The sequence below is a fragment of the Crinia signifera genome, chromosome 2 (assembly GCF_055691185.1).
Source record: "Crinia signifera chromosome 2, ASM5569118v1, whole genome shotgun sequence".
Classification (NCBI taxonomy): Eukaryota; Metazoa; Chordata; class Amphibia; order Anura; family Myobatrachidae; genus Crinia; species Crinia signifera.
In genome coordinates this window covers 371,394,526-371,407,701 of record NC_139218.1, presented here as the reverse complement: position 1 = coordinate 371,407,701, position 13,176 = coordinate 371,394,526, and the positions used below count along the sequence as shown (strand labels likewise).

General features: G+C 46.7%; 1 protein-coding gene across 1 annotated transcript in view; it reads right to left on the bottom strand.

The window, feature by feature from the left end:
• The window catches only part of PDGFD (platelet derived growth factor D), a 195,789-nt gene that overhangs the window by 32,991 nt on the left and 149,622 nt on the right, over nucleotides 1-13,176 (bottom strand). Inside the window, exon 4 of the mRNA XM_083170074.1 lies at nucleotides 8,307-8,366. Within this exon, the coding sequence (XP_083026200.1) occupies nucleotides 8,307-8,366 (60 nt within the window). The remainder of the gene's footprint in view (nucleotides 1-8,306; nucleotides 8,367-13,176) is intronic.

The window sequence follows — 13,176 nt, the reverse complement described above, 5'->3', positions numbered from 1 at the left end:
TAAGGTGGGCAGCACCCACCTTATGAATGCCCTTTGGAGGTTCCTCTAGCCTCCAAAATTTCAAGCGTTCCCTGAAAACTCACCTCCTCAGGCTAGCTTATCATATTCAGGAACACCCACACAACCTACAGTAGCATTCATATCTAATTGCATCCCATCAGGACCGTCTAGTAATCTGATGGGACTGCCATGCTATGGAATTCTATCCCTATGTATCCCTCCTACTATCCCTATAGATTGCAAGCTTGCGAGCAGGGCCCTCCTACATCCATGTCAGTTTGTATCTACCCAGTTTGTTTAATTACTGTTGTTTCCAATTGTAAATCGAAACGGAATATGCTGCGCTATATAAGAAACTAAATAAATAAATAATAAATACATTTATTGCATGTAGAAATGGCACATCAAGTGCTAAATCGTATGTACTGTAACTCCTCCCCAATTATAAAACAGTAAGAAAGAAGGTGGAGCTGACAACTAATAGTATACCCCTTTTACACCACCACAAAAAAACGGGTCAGCGGCGAGTCAGACCTGGGTCAGCGGCAGTGTAAATGGGTCACCCATTCACACTGGACTTCTACCCATGTCCTGACCTGTGTTGAACACAGCTAGGACCTGGGTAGAGGGCAGTGTAAATGGGTACGCCGGGTCATCCGACCCAGCTCCTGTTTACATCAATGGGGGAAGTATAACCTCCGAACGGCAGTGTCCGCAGGTTGGACGTCGGGGCACACACAGCCTCCGCTGCAGTCTGCTTTACTCTGCAGACAGCAGCGGAGGTAGGGAGGAGGTGAATGGATACCTGTGTGTGGCATACATTCACCTTGTGGAAGGGGGCTGGGGGGTGCACGGGGGCTGGGGCAGCCTAGCAGCTTACCTTGGTGCTGGGCTGCCCCTAGCGTGGTGATCGGCGGTCCCAGCAGGGGTGATAGCGGTCCAGGCGCTTGGAGATTATGTCATCTCCAAGCACCGCCTCCATCTACACTGCAGGTAGGCACCACAGTGTAATCGGTGAAAATCCCGGATCTGACCTGGCTTGGATCCGTGTTCCAAATGCTGGGTCGGATCCAGGATTTTTGGTGTAAAAGGGGTATTAGTTGTCATGGGACATTTAGTAGTAAAATAAGAAAACTCTGTAGATCCTTCACTTTTAATAATTAATGTGAATTCATTAATCTCCCTGATTTAATACAGCCCAGTTAAAGCCATCCGATGCTCACAATTTTCTTATTAATTTGGTGCCAATATCAATAGTTCTTAATTCCAGCCCAAGGTGGAACACTGCAGATTTTATTTATTGCTCACATTTAATTAAAGTGGCTCAGTAAAAATAATGGTGATTAATGGTCTAATACTTTAGAATGAACTTACTTGATTTAGAGCAGTTAGTGTCTGTATTTTATGAAGGAGGAAGGAACAGGGGATATACTGTATGTGAGTCTGTTACCTACCAGTACTTGGGAACGATGAGGGCATTATGATCCAATATATTCTGACCATAATACTCCATGATACCAAAGAACTGCTATGCTCAGATTTTTCAATTACTGAAGGTAAAGGTGCCAATACACCTGCAGGCTGATTTTTTTTATTGTCCCTTCTTCATAACAGCAAATTACCTGGGTTACCAGTTTAGACTGCCCAACCACCCAGGTCCCACCCGGGTAAAAGCTTTCTTTTAACATGGGTTGGAATGCCAGGTTGCTGGACCCGGGTTTTACCAAATGTTGTTTTCACACCGCAGAGAGACCCGCAACAACCTGGGTTGGACCCAGGTTATTTGTGTGGTGTGAAAGATGTATTACTCTTACATTACATACACCTGCAGAGTGCAGTGTCACTGGCTGGCCGGGCCCTGGAACTGAAGCAGCCTCTCATCTGCCTCCTGCTTTAGCTCAGGAGCAGCAGCAGCCTGTCCCTTTAACTCCTGCATAGCTCCTGCATAGCTCTGCCTTATCAGGGCCGAGTCCCTGTAGCTCTCCACCCCATCCTGAGAAGATGGAGGTGCGGCCCAAGCAGCAGGATGCAGAGCGGGGAGAGCGCCTCCACTGCTCGGCGTCTCCTCGCTCTGCACAGTAGGTGTGTGCCAGAAGTGCACCCACAGTGCGATGCGCTGTGGGCAAGGCACAGCTGGCGAACATCAAGTTACGGGCCTGTATATGCTAGAGCACTTGAACGTGACAATCTATTGGAGTATAAACAGCCTTCTCCCACTACTGTTGCTCAAAGAAAGAATGAATGCCCGTTCATCACACAATTTAATAATAGAGAGAATGAGATCAAGTCCATGGCCCTTATTCTGATTGACGCGGACTTTACCGCATACTTTCGGATCGCGTGTTTACGGCGTCTGCGCATGCGTGGAGAACGCAACGCGCATGTGCCACGCCTTGACTCGGTACCAGTTCGGCCAGATCCCGTCCAGAACTGTTCACCGCTATCATTCGGGAAATAGGGGCGTATTATGGGCGTCATGCGGAATGACACATGGGCGTAGTTTCAAAGTGGGCAAAACGGGGCGGAAACATGGGCGGACACGGGGGAGTACACTTATGTTGGGGGGCGTACATTCGGAAACCACTCCGAATGCACGCGATCAAAAAGGCCAGAAATGTGCGGTGTCCACAAGTGTACTATTGCTTTGCGGACACCACTCGTTCATGCGGTAGGCGAACGTACGCCTAATGACTACAACCATTAACACCTGAACCCAATAGAATCTACTCCTTTACTCATTACTCACTAATAGGACGCTTGTCAGTGCTTTACTTGAAACCATTGCACTTCAATTGCTGTAAGGGTTAATGTGTGCAATGCATGTGTTAGGCATGCTTGTAAGGATATATTGGCATCTAATTGATTCCAATTCAAAATAAGAAGTTTTTTATGAGGATAGGTAATTGAATAAGTGGGTCATGTGATGTATAGCAGAAGATACTTCATAGTGGGTTGTTTGGCGTAAATACTCCGCTTACGTGCGGTAGCACCGCTTGGCTCCCGTTCGGATGCGGTATTCCCGAGCATACTCTGTAATACTCTGTAATACCGTGCCGAATCGGAGTGTTTCTCCCGCACACGCATGCTTTGTATGTCGTCCGTAAACACGCCCTGTTCTTAAAGAGTGAGTCCGTCCGAATGCGGAGGACACGTGGGCGTTTCTACGGACGATGGCCGCACGCGGCAAAACACCGTGGCGTGCGGACCGCACCGTAAGAATGCGGGAATATCCGCACCGATCAGAATAAGGGCCCATATTGGAAAAAAACTGGCATTTATTAAAACTTGATCCAGTATTACGTGATTCACTTCCCCCTAGACCAATTACTGTGTTTAAAAGGGCTTGCACATTAAAGAATATGGTTTCCAAGAGCCAGTTGCAAGAGATTGTGTCTAAACCCCCATCTTCTACCTTTTTGGACATTAAAGGCTGTTTTTCTTGCAATAGCTGTAAAGTGTGTAAACATATTACTAAAGGTGTTGAATTACTGAATCCCAAACTTTCTAAAGTTAAAATGCACCAGTTTCTTAATTGTAACTCTACATACGTGGTATATGTGCTTTCATGCACATGTGATCTACACTATGTACTGTAGGTAAAACTAAGCGGGCATTAAAGATTAGAGCCCTTGAACATCTGCGGAATATTAAAAATGGCCTTACTAATCATAGCGTCCCGAGGCATTTTAAGAACTTTCACAATAAAGACCCGTGGAGTATTAATAAGAGCAATTGAACATGTACCCCCCCCCCCGAAGAGAGGAGGAGATAGGGACAAACTCCTTTTGCGGCGAGAAACCCATTGGATTCTCACATTAAATACTATAGCGCCGCTAGGATTGAACGAAGGTTATGAGATAACCCCTTTTATTAATTAATTAAATTGTTGTGATCGGGGTATATCTCTCCCTGTATTTCTTATTTTATTCCCCCTTTTTTATTCTTCCATGGTGAATGGCTGTATCACTATAGTTATATATTTTTATATCTATTTTTATATATATGTATTTTTTATGTATTTGATATGTGTATATTTGTGTTTTTTATATTTATTCGTTATATATATATTCGGATATATTTAATTTATGAGCATTTTTTATGCACATCGTTTTAATTTGTATGAATTGTATTTATAATATGTGCTCGTACTATGTATATTATGCATATCTATTGCACAAAGCAGAATTCTTAAAGATTCTGCAGTGTCTATTAAGTGATGAGACGCTACGTGTACTGTTTGCAGACACACATATCTTTGTGTATCAAGAGAGGTTCGGTGACATCATCCGCCCCCTTGCCTCCTTATTGGTTGACACTTGCTATATAGTTGTATCGGGTAGTCACAGAGCCACGCCCTCTGACGAAGTCTCTGACGAAACGCGTTAGAGCGTGGCCTGTGATACCCGTGCCTCTGCTACCTGGCGTCCTGCCCGGCGTGTGTCCGTTCAGCTCGTGGATCCAGAGTTCAGACAGCGCAATCCAGCGCTTATGGTCTTCTTCGATCCGGAGCCTGTGGATAGTACATCGGAGCAGTCTTGTGGTAACCAGCCCACAGTGTTTACATTATTGGTACGAGCACTTGCCTTTACCTGTTTTTATATTTGCGTGATATATCCATTAAATATCATTTACATGCACCATGGAGCGCTCCTCTTCTGCTTCTATATTTTAGATTTGTTGTTCATCCTGACCCTGGATGCTGTGCCTACTTGAAAGAGGAAGCTGCAGTCCGTTATAAGTGGACTTTGGTGAACTTTACTATCCCTATTCCAAGGGTATCTTGCTGGACTCAAAAGTGACATTGATTTGTTTTGAGCGCTGCTCACACACATATATTTTCAATATATATATATATATACACAGTATATATATGTATATATATATATATATGTATATATATATATGTATATATATATATAATATATCTATATAATAAGTTGAAGAGTGTGTGTGTGTGTGTGTGTCTGTGTGCGTGTCTGTTGCATTGCGGGCACACAGTGGCACTCAGAGCCGCCAAAATCGGCAACAAGGTACCTCTGGACCTGCTGGTGTGCAACTCAAAGCCGTTTTTTGGGAAATTTTACTTAGAAATGTAAAAAACACCAAGGTTTAATTTGCCTTAATTGATGATCTGGAAAAAAGATTTATGATCTGGGAAACTGAAGACAAAGGAACAACACCACACCTGATTTCATTGCTGTCATTGAGTGTGAAATGAATGCAAACACATTCTAACATTATAGTGAAGGCTTTCAACAATTGGGAATATTTGTAGGGGAAATACATAGACCACACATCACACACACACACACACAGTACACCATATATGCACACAGCACACTACACACACATATATACGTAGCACACCTCACACACTTTCACAATGGAAAGATACACACACACACACACACATACATAGCACACCACAAGCAGTACAACATACACCCATATACACTACGAGACACCCAAAAACAGTACAACACACACAAACAAACACACAGAACACACACACTTATACCCCTTTTACACCAAAAATCCCGGATCCGACCCAGCATTTGGAATACGGATCCAAGACAGGTCGGATCTGGGATTTGCACCTTTTACACTGTGGTGCCTACCTGCAGTGTAGACGGAGGTGGCGCTTGAAGATGACATCATCTCCAAGCGCTGGGACCGTGATCATCCCTGCCGGGACTGCCTATCATCGCGCTGGGGGCAAGCCCAGCACCAAGATAAGCTGCTGGGCTGCCCCATTTCCCCGTGCACCCCCCCAGCCCACATGGTGAATGGATGCTGCACACAGGCGTCCATTCACCTCCTCTCTGCCTCCGCTGCTGTCTCAAGAGTACAGCAGCGAAGGCTGTGTGCGACCCCCGCCCAACCTCCATACTAACCGCAAGACGGGCTTCCCCATTGATGTAAACAGGAGCCGGGTCAGATGAATGTGACAGGTAGCAGGTGGGAGGAATGTGACATGTAGTGTGACATAGAGGTGCATGTCCCTGCGTCACCCCACCATCTCTGTCCCAGCGTCACCCCACCATCTCTGTCCCAGCGTCACCCCGCCATCTCTGTCCCTGCGTCACCACACCATCTCTGTCCCTGCATCACCCCGCCATCTCTGTCCCTGCATTATCCCACCATCTCTGTCCATGCGTCACCTTGCCATATGGCATAATGTGAATTTTGGATCAATCCGGGTGGCATAATGTGAATTTTTGCTCAATCTGTGTGAAATAAAGTGAATTTTGGCTCTTTGAGTGTGGCATAATGTGAATTTGGGCTCAATCCGGGAGGCATGATGTTAATTTGGGCTTATTCCAGGTGGCATGATGTGAATTTTGGCTCAATCCGGGAGGCATTCTGTGAATTTGGGCTTATTCCAGGTGGCATGATGTAAATTTGGGCTCAATCCGGGTGGCATGATGTGGATATGGGCTCAATCCGGGTGGCATGATGTGGATATGGGCTCAATCCGGGTGGCATGATGTGAATTTTGCCTCAATCCATGTTGCATGTGAATTTTTTGCTCGATTTATGTAGCATAACATGAATTTTGGCTCTTTCAGTTTTATATAACATGAATTTTGGCTCAATATGGGTGGTATAATGTGAATTTTGGCCCATTCCATGTGAATTTTTTTGCTCATTCTTTGTCGCATAAGGGGAATTTTGGCTCTTTCCGCGTGGCATAATGTTTAAGGGGCAAGTGTAAGGTGGTCTATTACAGTTTTGCCTAATGGTTATAAGGGGCATATGGCATGGTACACTGCTCTCAAGGACATGCCCCCTTTTGAGTGGCAGCACCCTCTTTTTCTGGAGTGGGCACATAACTTCAGCCTTCAATTTCCCATACCCGCACTTCAAAATTTCCACCTCGACCACTGCACACACATATATATATATACATAGCGCACCTCAAACACTTACACATTGGACACACATCACAACACAACACACCACACACAGTACACACACCCACATACACTACAACACACACAAAAACAGTACAACACACCAAAAAAATACATCATAGGTGCTAAATATCAGGAGTGGATGTGGAATTCATCAACACACACCAGCTATCAAGTCAGGAGCGTTGTGTTTCAAACAACAACACCACACCTGATTTCATTGCTGGCATTGAGTATCAATGCAAACACATTCTAACATTATGGTGCAGTCTTTCCCAAATTACAATCTTGGGCCTTTTGCACAGCAGATGACATTTTACAACAATTCTGGAAATTAAAAAAAAAAAAAAAAAAGGTTTTCCCGGGCAACGCCGGGCGGGTCTCACAATTCAACTCGGTGGCAGCAAAGTCCCATATATAACAATATTTGGAGAAGCAGGCACTCACCATAGGCAGCTTTAAAAGTTGAAACAGGTTTTATTCAATCATAGCTGTTGGTCGACGTTTCGGTCCTCAACAGGGACCTTTGTCAAGACAGAAAAGGACTGGAGGCACCAGGCAGTGATATATATACAGAAGTAGCCACTGTCATATATCCCTATAATAGGATTAAGAGGCAGATTTATTAAACTTGGAGAAGAGATAAACTGGAGACAAAGCGGAGAAAAGGTAAAAGGAGATAAAGCACCAGCCAATCAGCTGTGTTTGAAAAAGACAGTTGGGAGCTGATTGGCTGGTGCGTTATCTCCTTTTACCTTTTCTCTGCTTTATCTCCAGTTTATCTCTTCTCCAAGCTTAATAAATCTGCCCCTCTGTGAGTAATTGGATTACTCTGCTAATCCCCTACTGTATTGCTCTATGTATTGTATTGCAGCTGAGAACAATAGGATAGCCATGGTTAGCCATGCTAAGCCATGGCCTAAGGAAGATAGATAAGATGGGCTCCTACTGTATATATATCATGCTGGAGTCTTGCCTCCCTTTCCAGGGGGCCAGGAGGGCCATCCGATTTTCAAGAGCCTACCAGCCATTCCGGTGCACCGAGGATGATCTTTTATATGTAGACACGTGGATTTCTACTGTGAATGTTTGTGCTGAATCTCAGTACCTGGCCTTATCTATGGGTGTGTGGACTTACTCTAAACATTTATATTTACAGACACATTTTTGGGGTCAGCGATCTAGTGTGGTAAATTCCTCCTCCTTTGGCAGCAATCATTTGATACAATATCTGTCAAATTTAGGTTTCGTTTGCCAAAAAAATAAATCAAATTCTCGCCGTAGTATTTTTTTTATTCCGGCAGTGCAGATAATAACTTGGAAGAACATGCTGTTTGTTTAATAGTAGGCCCATTTATTTTATCCTACACAGTGACACACTGTATTACTTACTGAGACAGAGCTTGTGAAGGATTCCCAGTTTGTCTCCGATGCTGCAGGCGGAAAATCGTTCTGAAAGACAAGGAAAAAGCTACCATAACAATTTATACAAAGTCAGCAGTGAGGGATAAGATCTGTACTGTTAGATGTGAATAGCTTTCCAGGCTCCCAGACTAGGCTGCTATACCAGAGCATGACGGTACCGCAGGATTACTACATTCTGCAGGCCAGCTACCGGCAATAAATGAAAATGTCCGCTGAGACATATGAGATAAATTAATATTATCTTACCTATCTTTTACTTATTTTGCTGCGTGCTTGTTATTTTTTAATAGAAAGTAAAAGTTTAGTAATAACCAGCGGCGGCTCTTACCTCTGCGGAGGAGGGGGGCTGCCGCAATGCGGCCCCCTTCTGCTCCCTTTATGCTGATGATACCCTAATCTATCTCTCCTCCCCCGACCTATCCCCATCACTCCTGTCCAAGGTCTCCGAATGCCTCACGGCCATCTCAGCCTGGATGACCCAACGCTTCCTGAAACTAAACATGGCTAAAACTGAACTTCTAATCTTCCATCCCCCGAACATCCCCTCTTCTCCCACTATCTCCATCAGCATTGGTGAAACCGAGATCACCTCCACCGACCAAACGCGCTGCCTCGGTGTCATCATTGACTCCTCCCTCTCTTTCACCCCCCACATTCGTGCTCTCTCACAGTCTTGCCGCTTTCACCTACGCAACATCTCACGCATCAGACCATTCCTCTCCACTGACGCGACCAAAATTCTCATTCACTCTCTTGTCATCTCCCGCCTTGACTACTGCAACATCCTTCTCTCTGGGCTACCTCTCACCTGCCTCGCACCTCTCCAAACCATTCTTAACGCTGCTGCTAGGCTCATCTTCCTCTCCTGCCGCTCTACCTCCGCCTCCCCCTCTGTCTATCTCTTTACTGGCTCCCCATTCCTTTCCGAGTTCTCTTTAAACTCCTCACCACCACCTACAAGGCTCTCTCCTCCTCCACCGCTCCTTACCTCTCTTCACTGATCTCTATCCACACTCCCTCCCATCCTCTTCGCTCCATCGCTGACCGCCGACTGACCTCTCACCTAATCACCTCCTCCCACTCCCGTGTCCAAGACTTCTCTCGCGCTGCCCCCTTGCACTGGAACACCCTCCCGCCACCCATCAGGCTTTCTGATTCCCTTACCTCCTTCAAGCGCTCCCTCAAAACCCACTTTTTTCGACTAGCCTATCCCTCCTCCTAACCTCTTTTGATCCTCCTATCCTGCCTCCGTTCCCCTCCGTTCCTACTTATCCTGTTGTTTTTCGTTCGTCCACCCAGCTATTTTTAGTATGTTAACTCTTATGAGTAGGGTCCTCCTGCCTCACGTACTCACCCTACCTCTTTACCTCACCTGTCCTCCTGTCCTGTTCTTCCATTCCTCTACTTCATCTTCAGTCTCCTCGACAATTTTGACACCTACTTGAACTGATGCTGATTTTATTTCTACCAGCTATACCCCTATTTATACTGTATTTTTCAACACACCCTGTACGTTACCTTGTCATTTGTTTTTTGTTTGCTATGTACGGCGCTGCGGACACTTTGCGGCGCCTTATAAATAAACGTACTACTACTACTACTACTACTGCTGCCACTGTGCCCGTCGTCCCCGCCGCTGCTGCCGCCGCCAATCCCGGTCCCAGCCGCCCGTCCCTGTCGCGGCGCATGCGCAGTAACTTCTATGGTACTGTACATGCGCTGGCCCCAGCCTATGGCAGGGGTGTCCAAACTTTTTTCGACGAGGGCCAGATTTGGTAAAGTGTAAATGTGTGGGGGCCAACCATTCAGCCTGACATTCTATGAATCATTAATCACATCAGAATGGTCCCCAACTCTGCCCCCATTCACTCTATGTCCCCCAGCCTGCCCCCTGTCCCCCAGCCTGCCCCTCCTTCACTGTATGTCCCCCATTCACTGTATGTTCCCCACTCTGCACCCATTCGCTCTGTCCCCCAGCCTGCCCCCCTTCTCTTTATGTCCATCAGTGCTCCCATTCATTGTATGTCCCCAAGCCTGACCCTTCTACACTGTATGACTCCCATTCACTGTATGTCCCCCAGCGAGCCCCTGCTCCCCCTTCTCTGAATGGCCATCACTGCCTCCATTCATTGTATGTCCCCCAGCCTGACCTTCCTTCACTGTATGTCCCCCACTCTGCCCTCTCCCTTCTCTGTAGGTTTCCCAGCCCCTTGTGTGAGCCAGAGGAAGGAGAGGCAAAGCAGGCACTGTAAGGACAGGAGATGCTTGGGCTCCCGCTGCTGCCCTCCTCCGCTCTGCATGTTACGGGTGCAAGCTTCCCCCTTGCTGCCCCCCTCCCCAAACACTGCTGTTGCTGTGATTGTGGAGTTGGGTGATATATACAATTGCAGCAGCAGGGGTAGGACGCCAAACACATCTGACTGTGGCGGCCGGCACCTACTCACTGCAGCAGACAGCAAGGTAAAGGCGCGCTCGCCGGGGCCCCACCTTTAGTGTCCTGTGCTGTGCTTCCCACATCTGATGCTCTGCCCGCTTTCAGCTGGAGGCTGCGGGCTGCTTGAAATGACAGCACGGGCCGCAATTGGCCCCCGGGCCTGACTTTGGACATGCCTGCTCTATGAGCTGCTTTTGCAGCAGCCTCCAGAGGCGTATCCATGGGCCTGGGTCTGGCGCATGCACAGTATCGTCCTGGTACTGCGCATGCACGGAACCCTGTTTTTATGGGCTGTCACTCAGCTGAATTCAGATAGGGGATGGACACCAACTGCCGCCCCAAACACCACAGTCCGGGACTCAATGGAAGGTGCGAACATACACAGCCTAGCAAAATTAATCGGGCCCATACGGCTAAGGTTCAAAAAGGGTTGAGATTTCCTAAAGCATAAAAATGGGCGGACAAGATGGAAAAAGTGGTTCTTATCGCCGTCAAATTCTTAGTTTCTATTAGGGAGGCCAATCCTGGGGCATTTTTTCAATCCTGGGATTCGGGATTGACAAATGCTCAATCCCGGAATCCCGGGATCCCGGGACTGGCCTCCCTAATAAAAAAAAAAATGACTCGCCCCCCAAATATCAATATAAATGCCCTCTAACTCCACCCTGCCTGCCCACCAGCCACTCTTCCCCATCCCCCTGCTCTGCACTGTCACTTACAGATGTAGTGGTGACAGGCAGCAGCAGGAGCGATGTCTGTCCATCCATCCATCCAGCGGCCGGGCGGGCAGGCGGTAGCAGCACAGCGGGCATGTGGCTGAGCGACAGTGTGCTATGCAGTGCACTGACAGGCGTGGCGGCGGAAGGGTTGCACAGCGTGGCGTGATGTCAGGGGTCACGCTGTGCAGCCTGGGCGCCGCCATGCCTGTCATCACAGCACACCACACAGTGACAGCGGAACCAATTGGCCACCGGGGGTCGCGGGTCAGTACGTAGCAGTCAGCCGGCAGCATCTGATCCATTCTAAAGTGCTCAGTGCTGCCCAGCTTAAAAAAAAAAAAGTACATTTTGCACTGGGGTACTAATCCCGAAATCCCGGTATTGAAAGCTTCAATCCCGGGATTCAAATCCCGATGATTTTAGGCCTAAATCCCGATCCTGAGATTGGCCTCCCTAGTTTCTATGTTTAAATGTTCTCCGTGTGTATGGGTTTTCTACCACTGTCCAAACCCATAGTGGTAGATTAATTGTCTGTGACTAAACAGACTCTATTGAATGTGTGTGTGTAAGCTTTAATGGAGCAGTAGCGCACTGTACGTGGATGAATATGCTTTATACAGCCGCGTAATTCTATACAAACAAGCAATAATAACCTTGTGCCCTCTGGTTGAAAAAGCTGTGAATTCAAATCAAATCTTTGTCCGCCCAGAAGTCTGTGTTTAATGGCAGAACAATCATTTGCATGTTTATTGTAGTTTCTGTAAAGTCATTTAAAAAAAAATCTCTCTAAATAATATGTATAAAATTGGATTTATATTACAAAAGCGCTACTCCTGTAGCCAAACTACAAATGATGACATACAATTGCTTTACAAACATCTTTTGCTTCAGGCTTTATCAATTGGGAGGAAAATAAGCAGTAATGGGAACCCGCCTAGGACTTATGTGACGGTATGCCGGGAGAATATGAAATATTTGGCACGATATTGCATATTTATGCAAATGGAATAATACCCATGCACAGAATTTCCCATGGAGATGTAATATGTCTGAAAACCACTATAAAACGAGCAATTATTGTCAAGTGAACGATACTCTGTGTTCTGTTAAGTACAAAAGATGTCATGATAAATATTTAGACGTGTAAATCAGACCACCGAATGTTTTCTTCAATACAAGGCAATTAAAGGGAAGCGCTAGCGAAATTATGTGTTAGTTTAAAAACGGTTTCAGACAGCTACAGAACAGGTCTGTGTTCTACTTTAAGTGTCAAGTTATCAAGTGGAAATAACTGCAGATGGTGCGCATGGCCTGCGAGACTAACCTAACTGTTAGGGAGATTCTCTAAGGTGAAAATGCGGTAAAAACCCCATTATCAGGGTTTTTACCGCATTTCGGGATTCTCTAAGCATCCCCCGCCGGGTTACCGCGGCGGGGGCATTGCCAGAAAAATCTGGCAATGCCCCATAGAAGCCAATGGGCTTCTAAAGCGAACCTACCGCCGCCCCGCATGGACCCCTGCCACCCCGCATCGCCCCCACCTGTGTCCGGGCATCACAGAGCTGTGCTGCCCAGACCTGTGACCTCCTCCCTGCACTGATCCTCTCCCGGGTGTGGGAGGGAGGGAGGAGCCACCGGGACCTGCTGGGACCCGGCGACTCTCACTGCAAAGGACAGCTCTTAA